General features: G+C 40.1%; 1 protein-coding gene across 2 annotated transcripts in view; it reads right to left on the bottom strand.

Moving 5' to 3' along the window:
* The window catches only part of UST (uronyl 2-sulfotransferase), a 167,845-nt gene that overhangs the window by 76,312 nt on the left and 76,720 nt on the right, over window positions 1–14,813 (bottom strand). For both annotated transcript variants that reach the window (XM_087777011.1, XM_087777012.1), the window contains exons 3-4: window positions 10,505–10,660; window positions 2,996–3,075 (exon numbers count right to left, since the gene is read on the bottom strand). In XM_087777011.1, the coding sequence (XP_087633137.1) occupies window positions 2,996–3,075; window positions 10,505–10,660 (236 nt within the window). The remainder of the gene's footprint in view (window positions 1–2,995; window positions 3,076–10,504; window positions 10,661–14,813) is intronic.

Raw genomic sequence — 14,813 nt, 5'->3', positions numbered from 1 at the left:
CTAGAGATTTTTTCTGGAAAGAAGATATAGTCCCTTTTATTCAGTTGGAAACAATCATAAGTAAATGCCGTGATGCATTTCTGAATAATCAGAGAGCTTTAAGTGCTGACAGGTTTATAAGCAGGTGCAGGGTGCGAAGCGGGGGGAATCCGAGTGATTTGTCATTGCTGCTATTCACATCAGTGATGTTAAACAAAAAAATCAAGTTTATTTTTCTTACTACTGTTTGGGAAGCTGAGAAGCACCAATAAGCAAAAGCAAAGCAAGACTGCCATTTTGCATGTCTCTGCTTACATCTTCTCTGCTTCTCTAGTACCTTGGTGATATGCTCTAATTGGCTTAACGCAATGCCCACAGATCTTGAAAGCACTCAACCAGACAAGTGCAAGGCGAGTGGAAGAGACTCCTTTTGTCCCAACAGTGACCTTCGAGCTTAACAAAAGAGTAGCAAAGATAACATGCCTTCTATCTCCTACCTGTCTGCCAGCTTGATACGTGCAGGAGGAAGGAGAATAAAGCGTTCCTTATCCCTTCCTGCAAACAAAAGCTTGGTTTCAAAGGTATAAAATGCCAAACAAGAGAAGCAAGTTTGGTCACTGGACTAACGCCCAGGATGGCTGCACCTGCAAAAATTCATGACTTCCAGTAATGGCTCTGCTACTGTGGCATGTAGAAAGCCCTATGCCTTTCCTCAGGAAGGAGCAAGGGGTTTCACCAAAGTAGGATTCTTCAATCTTCAGGCTTATCTTTGAGCCTTTCATGGATCTGAAGGTGCCCTAAGCCTGCAGTCAGGAGTGGGTTGTCTCCCACCCGTCTCTGCACACCCGTCCCACTCCCCACTGCACTGGCTGCTCCTGGCGACCTGCTGTCTAAGGTCTTCGGCTATCAGCCAGAAAAGACAATATTGATACTTTGACCCCCATTCTTCTAGTTTTTGAGGTATTGCATGGCTTTTATGTTGAGCTGTCAGAAAAGCTGGGGCAAATGGGAAGAACTATATTCCACAGACAATTTAAGTTCAGCTGTCCATTAGAGATGGTCTATAAAGGAACAGTTTCAAAAAACTCAAGCAAAACTAAAACACTTTGACAATACTGTAATATTTATAATGTGTATTTAAATCACATACTTGAAATTTCTGCAAAATCAATACCTGACACTCCAGTTCCTCATGAAATTCAGTTTAAAAAAAAAAAAATCACCCTAGAATTAAGGAACAGAGAAAATATTCAACATGCTACTTCACTATTAGGTGTAACACTGCCAATGAATTTTGAAACTAAAGACTAAAACTCACAGAACTGTTTAATTTATCAGAAAACACTAGGAAAAGCTAAACCAAAAGTAAGCAATGTTTATGCACTTCAGTGATGTCTCATTTAAAAGATTCATCACCCTTTTCACTACTCTACAGCTACTAGTTAAACCAAGTGTCCTCTCAATAAAACAAAAAATACATTTTTCAGGTTTGCAAGGAACAGCCAAAAAGGAAGCCGCAAATACTTTTCTGCATCTTATATAATCGTTACATATTTTTACAAATTTGTATTGGAAGAAAAATGTAGATCAATTTCATCTCATGGATACACTACAGAAGAAACCTGTTACCTATGTGGCAAGCACGTACCATATACATAGAAAATGGGATCTTGGGAGGAGCAAGAGGTAATGATGTTCATCTTTTTCTCATGTACCTAATGTTGCGTACCATCTCTGAAAGATCAGTTTAATCAAGAAACATCCCTTTGACCCTCAGGTGTGGCTACTTGTTTGATCTTCCATTTCAGCAGAGAGAAGAGATCATTTACCAAGGATTTGAAATCCTATTCTAATGAGTTTTATTCTTTAAAGATAATACATTAGAAATGGAACTCTCATGGAATCAGAATAGAGAACTTGGAAGATCAGAATTTTGTTTTCATGTAATGAAGTCATGCCCATAGTTAAGCTATATATCAAGTGAATTTCCGGTTGCTCAAAATATTTTATTTTTTTAAAAAAACAAAACAAAACAAACCACCACCCCCCCCCCCCCCCCCCCCCCAATTTGTCATGTCTTACTACACTGTCTACCCATGCCTGAAGACATACGTTAAAAGGACATGCACTGACATTACCACGTGAACAAAATGCTGGGAAGTTAGGCAAGCTCTTGCAAAGATCTGCAGAAAAGTCACAGTTCTACAGAAATTTTTTTATCTAAATGTGAGGAGTCCAACCTAGTGGCACAGATGGCATAGTTCCTGAATATAATTTCCAAGCTAAATTTACAGCCTGGGCAATAACCATCTGCAGTCAGCTTTAACCTCTGTGTCCTGGCTAAATGCTAACTGGCATCACTCTTTCGCGTCCTTCCAAAAATTCCTCAGAAGTTTCGTCCAAATTCAATTTTCTTCACATTCTGCGCCATAAATGTCTCTAGAGTCTTGCTGTGTACTTTTAAATAGCTGCCAGAAGGGACTGCACTCCCATGATACAGAGCATAATCCGTTTGCATGGTTTATAAATACTCATGTATCCTGTGGACTGGGGACTATTTTGTCAGAACAAAATTGAATTGGTTAAATTGCTGAAGAGTCATTCCAGGTACAAAATTAATGAACTCAGTGGAGTTTTCAGTCTTGTATTAGTATCCGACTATGCAGAGATGAAACATTCACAATGCTGTCACTTTTAAAACACGAGTGCACAGTTTAAAGACCCAAGTTACCATCTCATGCATGTTGGCTGGAAATGTCATAAACCAAGATCATCTTGGAGGCAAAGGCATGCAGTAGCATCCTGGCTTTTCACAAACATACTGTACGTAACTACTCTGTAGCAAAGAGATCGCAGGAAAAGAAAAAACAACTTCTGAATGTGACTTCCAATGCCAGAAAGAGGGGGAAAAAAGTACATTTTATTGTTTATAGGTAAAAAAGGAGGGGAAATGTTCTATGTATTACAATTAATAGAAATCAATGAAAAAGATTTTTAACTGAAAAAAATGCCTTACCTTGAGAAGTTGAGGAAATGAACGTGTCTAGTGAATAAATAGGGCTGCTCAGCAGTGCTTATGTTTTTAATCAATTCCATCTAAAAAGAATCAACAAATCAAATTTTCCATGTTACGTCAATGCACATTTTGAGACAAATATAACTCTCAAACAACATATGATGATGTAATTTTCAAGTCTAAATTACTCAGGAACTCCTTCCCCCCTATCCCTCCCAAACACTGTCATCAAGACAGCACAATTACTATTTAATGTCTAAGAAAGAAAGGTTAAGCTGCAGACACCATCCTGCTATCACAGAGCTTATATACTTCCAGAAGTGGGTATCAGTTTAAGGAAAGGCACAAACTAAAGGAAAAATCTAAACCCTGCCTAAATCTGCACCAGAACTTTGCAAGTGGCAGCTGCCCCCTGAAGACACTGGCTCTATTCACCAGAATGCCAAAAGGTAAAATGTCTGAAACTGTAACAGAAAGCAGAGGCTGAGCCAATGACCATTTTCATATAACAATAAAAATTGCCAACATTGACAAAACACTGAATGATTCACCTGTTTAAATACAGAAACCAGCACTTGCCATTCCTTTTACTATTACAGCAAGTTAAGAGTACAAATCAAATGGGCACTTTTAGAAAGATGATGCAAAGTTCTAGTTCAGGCACATTCACACCATTTTAATTAAAAAAAAAAAATTCAGATCATTAAAATGGAATAATGTAAACAGCATATATTGAAGACCGTGCCCCATGGATATGAATATCTCTGTTGCGCAAGCAGAGCTCTAGCTACGATCTACAGGAAACTGAAAGTGTCTAACGGAGCATCACGCTGGAGAGTCGAGATGTCCTGGTTAATTTTGCTTCTTTACTGTTAATTTCCTAAGATTTATTTTCAGATCTTCTGTTCTGTGCGCAAAGCAGGCTATATTATGGACACTGAACACAAATGCATTTGAAATGATAGGTTTATTCATTTTACAAATTGGGTAGTAGAAAGTAATACAGAAAGTAACAGAAACTCATAAACAACAACAAAAAAAAAAAGATAAGAGAAGGTGAACCAAACATTCTCGTTTAAGTCATATCAATTCATATACTAAATTTAAACACAATTAAGGGGACATTAATTAAAAAAAAAAATCTATTTCTTAAAACTTGAATGCTATAGCTGACATAGACAAAATAAAGAAAAACATGGGGTCCAGCCTGTTATTTTCTTCTCTTCTATTTCCCAGTTTTGATATACTGATATTTTGCCATGGTTTTTACACTGTCTGTCACATTTTACTGCTTCTCATCCATCCTTCATTCTCCATTTTTTTCCTAGGACACATTATCTGCCTTCTTCTTTCAGACAACACAAGCTACAGCCATTTAACTTCTAGGACCGAACATAAAAGTGCACACACTAATATGCTTTTCCCTACTTTTCCTCTGCCTTCAGCAATTTTATACACATACATGTACGATGAGCACTGAAGCAAACAGTTCAGTTTGTCCATCTTCTCAGGATGGGCCTTTTCCTGTCAAACTAGTTTGAGTACATCAAGGCATGTTAGGTCTGAGAAAGTGTATCAAGGTAGATTGGTATATCAAGGTATGTTAGGCCTGAGAAAGGCTGTAAACCCAAGAGAATGGAAGGCAAAGAAGAAAAGACTACCAAAAGAAAGACAATATGAAAGGAAAAGAGAAACAAGAGAAAACAGAGAGAAGATGTGAGATTATTTTAAAAAAAAAAAAAAAAAAAAAAAAAAAAAGGCACGCAGGGAATAGCCCCCCTGCTTTAGTCAATCATCTCTGGACTGTTTGATTCAAGTACAAACAGGTCTTTATACAGCTCCTTCAGTACAATATAAATGCTATGAGCAAGAAATTAATACAACCGAAGAGCAGAGCTTGCCCTGACCAGAATTAGAAAGCCCAGGAAACTTTGCAATAATTGGCACAAAGTAATTGAGTATTGTTTGTTAATGGTCTCAAGAGACAAAGGCTTTCCTAGCAAACCAAATACGCTGACATTTCTTTAGGACTGGTAACTGCCTCTGCCAAAAAATTGTATTCATTCACCTTGCAGAATGAAACAAGGGGAGACTCTAGAGGCTGGGTATCAGATGCCTCAATTGGCTTCTTTTTTTCTTTTTACCCAGACAAGTTACAGGAGAAGTGAAATTCTCAGAACTGTATGAAGCTTTATGTTACATTGGCATTTTACCTATGTTACTTTGTCTGCATGAATGAAGGAAGGAAGACGGCAGAAGGAAGTTATTGATATGGGATAAAAACTCCATTCACACCACTATGGCCACCACAATAACTCCATCTTGGAATAAATGAAAAACCATCATTAGAGTATAAATATGGAGATTTAAAGATAGTATACCCATACAAAGTAATCCCACTGAGTTTAAAAAGACAGGCACCTTTAATATAACACCGCTAGATAAATATGTGTGCGTGGGTACAGGTGAGTGCTACAAAGTACCACGCAAGCCGCCCTTGCCCCTCAGCTCGCCCTGCGGCTGGTACCAATTTGCTAGCACCAGGCTGATTCACATTGCACCACCACGACCACGTTTCCCATTGCACTTCACCTGATGTCAGTGTCAGGCTCGTGTCAACCCGCTGCCAGGCTAGCAGGGGCACTTCTGCCTCAGGAGCCACGGGAGACTGCAAAAATGCACAGAGAGCGGGACAGCATCGGGCTCCTGGCTTTTTTTTTAATCTCTTGCTACCAAACTCAATCTCTTGAGCTATGATAATAGCTTACTCCAAAGCAGACAGAGAATTTTGTTTTGACTTACAGTACCTTCATATTTAGACACTTAATGATCAACTGGACTTGTAAGCAGATGTGGATAGAGCTACAATGTTCATATGAACAAACAATCAAAAGCATTCTTTTAAAAACCCTGCCAAAAGGGTAAGTAAGGCTCAAGAGAAACAACACACAGATGTCAGGAGGGAAAAATAAGTAACTGTAATGGCTCATGGCCACATGCAGATTGTGGCCATATTTCCCATGGGCCTCTCTCTCTCTGGTCCCACTGTGCTGAACTGATTTCAGCCTAATAAGCCAAACATATTGGTCAAGAATACGTAGTGATCAGCCTTCCTTTTAAGATTATGTTAAATAATAAATAAATAAATAAATAAATAAAATATCTTCCAACATCTCCCAGAAGAGTAAGGTCTCCAGTGGAGTTTTTTTGCTGTTTTTTTTTTGTTTGTTTGTTTGGATTTTGTGTTGTGGGCTGTTTTTTTGGGGGGGGGGATTGGTGGTTGGTTTTTTTTGGTTTGTTTGTTTGCTTGTTTTTTTAAAAGATCATTAATGTAGAGGACCCACAGAGAAGAAGAGTGAGCAGAGGACGAGAGCTGAGGAAAGCAAGTACCTTTGGAAGGAATGGGTGATGCAGGAGAGATATACATACAAGCACAGATCATCTAGGAGATGGTCTTAAACCAACCTAAGTTTGAAAAGAGATGAAAAGACACAAGCAGCAGAAGCTGAACTACCCCAGCAAACACTGTTGGGGGAGTGATGAACCAGAATACATCCAATTTTGGAGGGAGAAGCTATAAAAATACCTGGGGAAGACTGAAAGGAGCATGTGCCCACTATGATAAGGGCCTCTAAAGAGGTATTCCTCTTTTTTGCTACTGCCCCAAGCTCTCCTACAGGAGTTAACTTTTAGCTGTTTCACTGAGACAGCGCTGAAAAACATAGTAATTTGCTTTTGAAATGAACTAAATTGCACCAGACAGTTAATGCTGCTAAACAAAGATCCAGAGAGAGGGAAAGGCCAGGACCCAAGAGCGAGAGGGGAGAAACAGTTGGTGGCACCCTGTGCCCACATGCTCCCATCCACCCGTGGAGCCCATGGCAGTGCCCCACCGTTGCCAGTAATATTTGGGATTTAAACATAAACTACATGCCATAAAAAACCCAAACCAATTCCACCTCCCATCCAACACCAGTTAATTATAAGTAACCTAAATGCTGATTTGCTCCTTAGCATAATGTCCTTCTACCACTGTGACTCGTTGCTTAAACTTTTATTCTAAATTTTTCTCCAAAATTCATTTTCTGCACTGACTTTTAAACAGGACCTTTAAAGAAGGCCAGATCTGCAAACAGAGGCAATCCTGTAAATCATAAGCTATTTTTAGATCTTAAAGCCCACCTGAGCAAGAACACTACGAGAGGCAATACTCCAAGAGGAAAGATTTTTCCTTGTCTACTGTCCTACACTACCCCACTGTAGGACTGCAGTTGGCCATACTGAAGAAATCAAACCGTAATGGCTCAGCATCATCCGTATTTGTACTCAGCTGTTGCTGCATTGTAAATAACAATCCAGCAGATGGCACAGTGAAGTGACTCTGAGAGAGACTGGATGGGGCCCTCCCCGAAAGGGAAGAAACGTGGAGGATGGCTTTGCTCCAGCCACTGCATTGTTCCTGCACAAAAACTCAACTCAGACTTGTGAGAGAGGACACCTTCCTTCCCTCTTCTGGAAACTGCCAGCCGCCTGCACTGCCTGCTCAGAGCAGGCCCGTTTGGTTCAAGATTTGTAATAGGTAAATTCTACTGGGAACAAAAAAATAACCAGATAATAATCCTGCCCAGACAACAGCTGAAATGTTACTACTTTTTTAAGCTGCTGTATTTCACTGGGAGAAAATGCAAGGTCAAAATATATAAAAATGGTGAGGCAACTGGGATTTTCCAAGCGAAGTCAGCTAGATGACACTATGGTCTTCACTAACATTGATACAAATAGGACAAGAATTTCTCTGTATCTGTCTTTCTTGTGAGTTGTTTACCTTCTTCTACTGGTTTTGGTCTCTACTGAAGGCATGTAGGGTCCAGGAGGCACAAGTATCTACAGGTATTTGGTATATCACTTTCATCTCGGTATTCGTTTCCATAAACAACTCACAGGAATGAGACTAGATCTTCATTTTCAGCTCTCAAAAATTTGGAATGGTTTCAAGAATTTCTTACACTCCCCAAGCTGCTTTGACCAATTTTCTGTCTTTAAAAGCATTTAAGAAAAATTAGTGATGGATTTTTAGTGTGTTAAACTGGAATTATATATAAAGCTGTCTGCACAGCCATAAGGATGGGTGGTAGAGTGAAATGATATGTTGATAAAATACCAATTACTCCCGTATGTGATCAGTATTTGCATATCTATAAGCATACTTATTCTTACATCTCTGAACACAAAAAAATGGAGGGCGGGAAGTCAGGGAAGAGGAAGAATTCATTTTGCAACAGTATGTGTGTCATTTTAAAGCCACATCAATTAGATTGACTTTGTATACCAGATATAACTACATATTATTTTCTGTATTTAATTTACTTGGAAATATAGCAAATGGTAAGGCACAGATTAACTCAATGTGTTTCCAGAACTGACTCCCTTATGCCCATAGATGTTCAAAGGCTGCACTTCTAATTGCTAGCAGGCACACATAATTCAGGAAAATTTCTTAGTAGGAAGGAGACTGGAAAAGGCAAGGAGAAATATGGATTCCAGTTACGTGCAATCTCCATAGTCATTAAGAACATCTACTTGCTTAACTTTATTTAACAACAGCAGACTGCATAAGCTAAATATTTACAGAGAAGTCTTGGCTGGATCAGGGCTTTAACCAAACATAGGACAGAAAATGACAGAAGGAAGAGAGACCTATCATCTCAAGCGCGAAGCCCAAGCTCATGCTGGGAGCCTACAGCCCAGCTCAGCTCTCTTTTCTCTTGTGCCAATGCCTGGAGCCCAGGACCATCCATCCTCTTAACTTCCTCTTGTGTACATCACATTAAAGGTGGGAGAAAGAATTTATTTTTTCATATTCTGCTCATAAAAAACGAGAAGACAACTAAAAATACCCTGAACAACAGAACAGTTACTGTCTCCAGGCATGTTTCCTAGTGATCAAAGGCACTTTTCAGCAAAAGTACTCATTAAATTATGAGCCTATTGTAACTATGTAAATGAGCCATAAATTAAAATAAAGGGACTCAAGTTATAGTAGGGCAATCTATAGAATAAATCATCAGCTCTGTAGCAATACGTCCAGCACCATCTGCGTTGCAGCATATTCGCTGTCTAGTAACCTAACAGCTTCTGGAGTGCAAAAAGTAATGCAGATATTTATCCTCTGTCAGTGTATTGGTTGCATCAAAAACAAGTTGGGGCCTCTCTGGACTCACCACATGCTGGACTAAAGCACAGAAGACTGTTGGGATGTGATCTTGTACGATGTTTAATAAAGGACAATCAACCTACCAGAGAAAGGCAGAACAGAACTGAAACGCAGTAGCTGATGAGGGTGAAAGCTGGTGATTATTAATGCCTGAAAAGCATATCTGCTCCCTAATTTCCATTTGGAATGAACTGCTGTATCTAAAAATAACAAACTTATGCTCATAAACAGGCTACAAATAAATCACCCCCAATCACAGCACAATGCCACGGGCAGGCCCACGTCCGTATTTTGATCATCGCATACATCCTTTTGTGGTTTGCAGGCTTCTAGTCTTAGGAGTGACGCAGGCGGTTAGTGCGGCATTTACCTGATCAGCAGATCAAAATAGCAGCCGTGGGCAATGTGTGCAACAGTCGTGTGTATGGCATCTGACTATGTCCGTACACTCTGGAGTCTGAAGTTTTTTCTGTTACTTGCATCAATACCTACTGATGGCAATGATACTCACAGAGGGCACGTGGTTGCCCTAAATACAAGGGAATTTAAATAACTGGATCTTTTTTGGAATCGGAGCTGCAAAAATAATACCTTCTACAACTTTAAGGGAACATGAGAAGGGGTGTCTGGGTAAAGAGGTTTCATGCGGTATTTTTACTTGCTTTAGTGAGGGTTTTGTGATAACATGAAAAAGGCAGATGAGCAAGAGGCTGAGATAGGATCAAGGACGTGTCAGATTACAGCACCATGGGTTAGCATGGCCCTGGGAAACAACTTTTTGAAGCAAGTGATTACTAGAAGTGAATTAAGAAAGCAAGCAAAAAAAAAACCAAAACAAAACCAAAACCAAACCCAAACCCTGTTGGCTATTATTTACTCCTGCTCTGCTTAAAGAGACCCAAGCTAGGTCTGAATAAGCTGGCCCGCTTATATGAGAAATGGCTGTGCCCTGCAGATACATTCATACAGGTCCCAGAAGCTGTTAGCACCTAACTTCACTTGTACTAACCCTTCTTGCCTCTCTGCTGGACTAACTGCTATGCTGACTAAATTCAGCAGCTGACTCACTGGAAGTTAGTTTTTTTGGTTAGCTTCCACATCGTGTTGCTCTTGGCTTTACCATCCATTGCTCCTGTTAACTGAAGCCACTTAGAGGAGGATGAATGCTGGCTGATTACTCAGGCCAAAGTAGCAGTACACCTTTTCAATACAATTTCTGCTAGCGTATGACTTTGTTTCTCAGTTTCACAAACATAATAAGGAAACAGCATCTAAGATGAGCATGAGTAACTTACCTGTTCATTTTTGGTCAGTCTTGTTTTGTTATGGATGTCAGATGTAACCAGGTTGAATCCATGTTTCTCTGATAAAATTCTCAAAAGCAAAACCACAGTTCGACTCCCACACTTTCCAACTCTGTTGTAGACCACCTGGCTGGGGAAAGGAAGTACCTAAAGATTGAAAAAATGGAGTCAGTATATTGGTATTTTTGTGTACCTCTGAATCACAGCATGTTTTGACTGTAAGCCAACAGATACGTACAGGAGAATTTCTAGGGCCCTGCCCAGGTCAGAAGCATTCACCTCCACCAGCAAGCCAGAAGCTTTTTAGAAGAGAAACACATGGCTCAGGAGGTGGCAAGCTGCGATTTCCCCCTCCTGATCCAGTTTAATGTAACAGTGCGGATTGGTAGCTACTCCAGAAACACTAAGCTACTAAAAACTGATGTCTTCTAGTGAAGCTGATGATGGGCTTAAGCTTGCTGCTTGTAACCTCAATGCAAATAGTCAGTTTTAGTTGACCGCCTCCCATACAAAGAACAGAGAGGAGTGAATTTGCACTACAGTTTGGCAACTCAAAGTGAAGCTGACATAACACAAGAGGAATGCTTGAATTACAAAACTTCAGCTTAAAAAGAAAAAAACCCCAAACAACCACCAGTTGTATAGAGCTAAAGTTTATCAACTGTTTCAATTTCAAATATAAACACGAATCTTCCAAAGAGACTCAGAGAACAAATCATGCCACTGGCTAGGTATCTACTTGTGGAATAAACAACACTGGGGCTACAGGTGGCCTGGAGGCCAACTGGCACAGTAGGATCACCTCCGTACAGGCAATGTTCTCTAAACCTCGAAACAGAAGAGCCACATCCAACCTGCCCACTAGGAATGGTCTCCAGCCCACGCTAACTCTTGCACCATGCTCTCCTCCCTGGGAAACCAGAACAAGTGAGTAGCAATTCACTGTCTTGAAGCGCACTGGATGCAGCCTTGATTTGTTCCTGGGCGATGTCCATGGGCTATCCTTTCAGTAAAAGGCATTCTGAAGTCACACTCTTGCACTAGACAAGTATTTGGTGCATAGCATATAGCAGCAGCATCTGATAATATAGGCCAAGAGGCCTCTGTTTTCAAGCCTTTTAAACTGGCTAACATAGTCAGGAGCTCACAGTTTCATCCACAGTGGTGCATGTATGGCACTCACTTATGGAAAGCTCATTTTTCTATTAAAATGACGGCACAAGATGTTTCCCAACACAGGGCCTGCACCTGGGTGCCAGGCGACGTGTTCAGCGTGAGGAACGGCTTACGTGCCAAAGTGATGGTGTGCCTCAACCTATAGTTACTTCTGCTGATGATGCCATCACGTTCTCCCAGCAGAAGGATTTCTAAGATAAAAGCAGTCAGATGAGGCATATGGGCTTCTGGCACTTCCCATGGTATTTGAGCAGCTAATACATCTTCATCAGGGAAGCAAAATGATTCCTCAGGCAACCCTTCAGATTACTTTCAGAGAGGACTGCAAACTAGAATGAAAAAAAAAAAAAAAAAAAAAAGGAAAAATCTGGATTCCCTTATGTATAATGGGAACATACTGGCACTTTGCTATCAACGTTACACTTCATGACCAAAAGAACATTAGTATCGTTACTGGTTGCAATGTTTAGGATATCCTCCACTGCAACATAAACATGGAAGCTGCCATGCTCCAAATTACCTGGGGAGGGGGTAGGTATTTGGTGATCACAGCCTCAGTTAAGCTTTCCAAGTTCCAAGACATCACATCTGCTGATTCGGCAAGTAAACATGGGCCTCCCAATGCTCATACAAACCCCACATAATACATCAAACCTTACTATTTTGTTACATTTTTGTAGAGTTTTCTATGAGAAACCTAGCCGCCTTATTCTTTATCAATCTTTCCTTCAGAAGCCTTGCTACCTACAAAATGCAAAGTCCCAGCCTTAGTGATTAGAGAACTCCAAAGGTGATGAATTTAACACCTCTGTGCTACAGCTTTAGCTAACTTTTTCCAAAACTGCCAATGATGTCTGAAAGGTTAACATTTGAACACATTTTATTACGTTGATTACAACACCAGGGTCACCATCATTAAAGTTTTTCTTATGCAAGCACACACAGGAGACATTCTGGATTGTCCCCTTTTTGATTCATTTCTTCACCTAACAAAACCCAGCATCAGTATTTGCCATGGCCCTGCAGCACTATCCACACAACAACATTGAACTTGTGGAATGGGAGTTTCTTCTCTGCTCAGGCATATGCTTTTGGCATACTTTGCTGTGCAAGTATGTGAAAGTCTTCAAGAGAAATGCTAAGTAGATGCTGACAAGTGCCAGTGAAGGAGCAAGATCCCATACAGCATGTGTTTGCCTAGCATCCTGGAAATATGATAAATGATGAGAGTTTGTAGGGCTATGGAAACATTTAAAAATACTTCATAATTATTAACTGCTTTGATTTTCATAGCAGAGTTGCACTTTGCAATATAACGAGCAAAATTTTTTCTTCATTGGTACTTCATTCATTTCAAGTGGAATTTTGCTGTACCCAGATTACATTCAAGTTCTAATTACATCCCTGATTTGATTAGCCAAGAACTTTGGCTGAATATTATTCATATCATTCTTTAAAAATAAAATAAAATTAAAGCAGGCCTTTGTAAAGTCACTATTCTAAGTGCAAACAACTTTACCAGCTAAAAAAACCCGACAGTTGCTACCAAGTTTGGCCTGTTCTCACCTTTGTTTCTGAAACTCACCTTCCTACGTAGCACAATTCTGTTCTGCAGGCAGATGATAACCATGGCAACCCCCAAAAAGAAACCCTAAGCAAATACTCACTGCAGATAGAGAAAACTGAAATAAAGGGCTATTATTTTCAGCCAACTGTTTAGCCTAAAGGAGGCCAATATATCAATGCCTTGATTCAGTAAACATCTGAATGCACTTAGGTAAAATCGGACAAGATTCAAGATAAACGCTACAGCTCAAAGCTCGCTTCAGAAGAACACCGTCATTAACGGCAATCAAAACTTCACTTGCAGCGCTGCTGAATGTGGCTAGCTTTAGGGATGCGCTGCTGAAGCTCTGCTCATGTTTCGTCTGTTCACGTCACCGTTCCACTGACTCACCTAAACGCACCTGAGGGTGTGCCCAGCACCCACAGCCGTGCAGCGCACAGGCTTTTGGTACATAAGCAAGTATTTGTTTAGTGTGACCAGTTCCCTTAGGACACTGCCAATCTGCTTTCTGCATTTTAGAAAAATGTCTAAGTAATGTCTTAGAAGAAGAAATACTTCTTCCAGAAACCTGAGTTTGTATCAGGCAGATCTAAAAGTGCAAGAAACTGACAACTTTTTCAGAGAGGAACTTCTTTCTTTTCCCCCTCACGATACTCACAGCAAGCTCAGCCAATATAAGAGATGGTGGCAGAGGAGGCACTTGAAAAGAAGGCTCCTATTTTATTAGCAGAAACAAGATGGAAAAGAGCAGTTGGAGGTTTACAAAATGCTAATTGGATTACATTTTATTTTACAATGTAGACTGACTAACTGCTGAGGTGATGCTCTGGCAACATGACATTCATGTAACAATACACACAACTTCAAAATAATTACAGAGTGACTTTACTGAGCACTGCATCAAAGCCCAGAGGTAATATAAACAATCCAAACACGTAATTCACTTTGGAGTTATATGAATTAGTACGTACAGCTACAAAAAAGTAAAACCCACAGTATAATTACAACAGCTCTCTCCAAGGGTTTGGAAAGTTACATAACAATTTACTTGTCAGTTCAAACTGAGGTTTTTTTTCTTTTGCTCCACAGCTAAAAATGTCAAGAACCACTGTGAATGAAATCGAGAAGAAAAAGCAAGTTTATCCCAAAATGAATTTGCATTACGGATGACAACTGTCAAGCAGCTCTGCAAGGTAGGTCTGCCAGTCTCAGGAGGGGAGCCATTTCTCAGATAGCCTGACAAAAGCCAGGCTTCAGTGGTGGCTTTGTCTCCAGGTAAATCTTTGCAGCACTTAAAAAATTAGGCTGGATAATTACTTGCAGTGTCAACAATTTAGGGATCCACCCGAAGGCCTAAATCATTCCACTTTTACTGAGCCAAATCCAGTATAATTTTGCCCATTTGCCAAAAATATCCCAGCCCAGGTGCAATTTGCCCAGACAAATAACTCATGTCAGAGATACATGTTCCCAGAAAGCAATCCATTATCTTCACAGCTTCTGCAAGTAAGCGAACCCTGTCCTCACTCATGAGAGGGGCCAGAAGTGGGTGCCAGA

The sequence above is a fragment of the Nipponia nippon genome, unplaced genomic scaffold (genome assembly GCF_047370975.1).
Source record: "Nipponia nippon isolate SJK-2023a ecotype South Korea unplaced genomic scaffold, ASM4737097v1 scaffold_4, whole genome shotgun sequence".
Lineage (NCBI taxonomy): Eukaryota > Metazoa > Chordata > Aves > Pelecaniformes > Threskiornithidae > Nipponia > Nipponia nippon.
The sequence above is the reverse complement of the archived record's forward strand: the minus strand, read 5'-3'. Positions and strand labels throughout refer to the sequence as shown.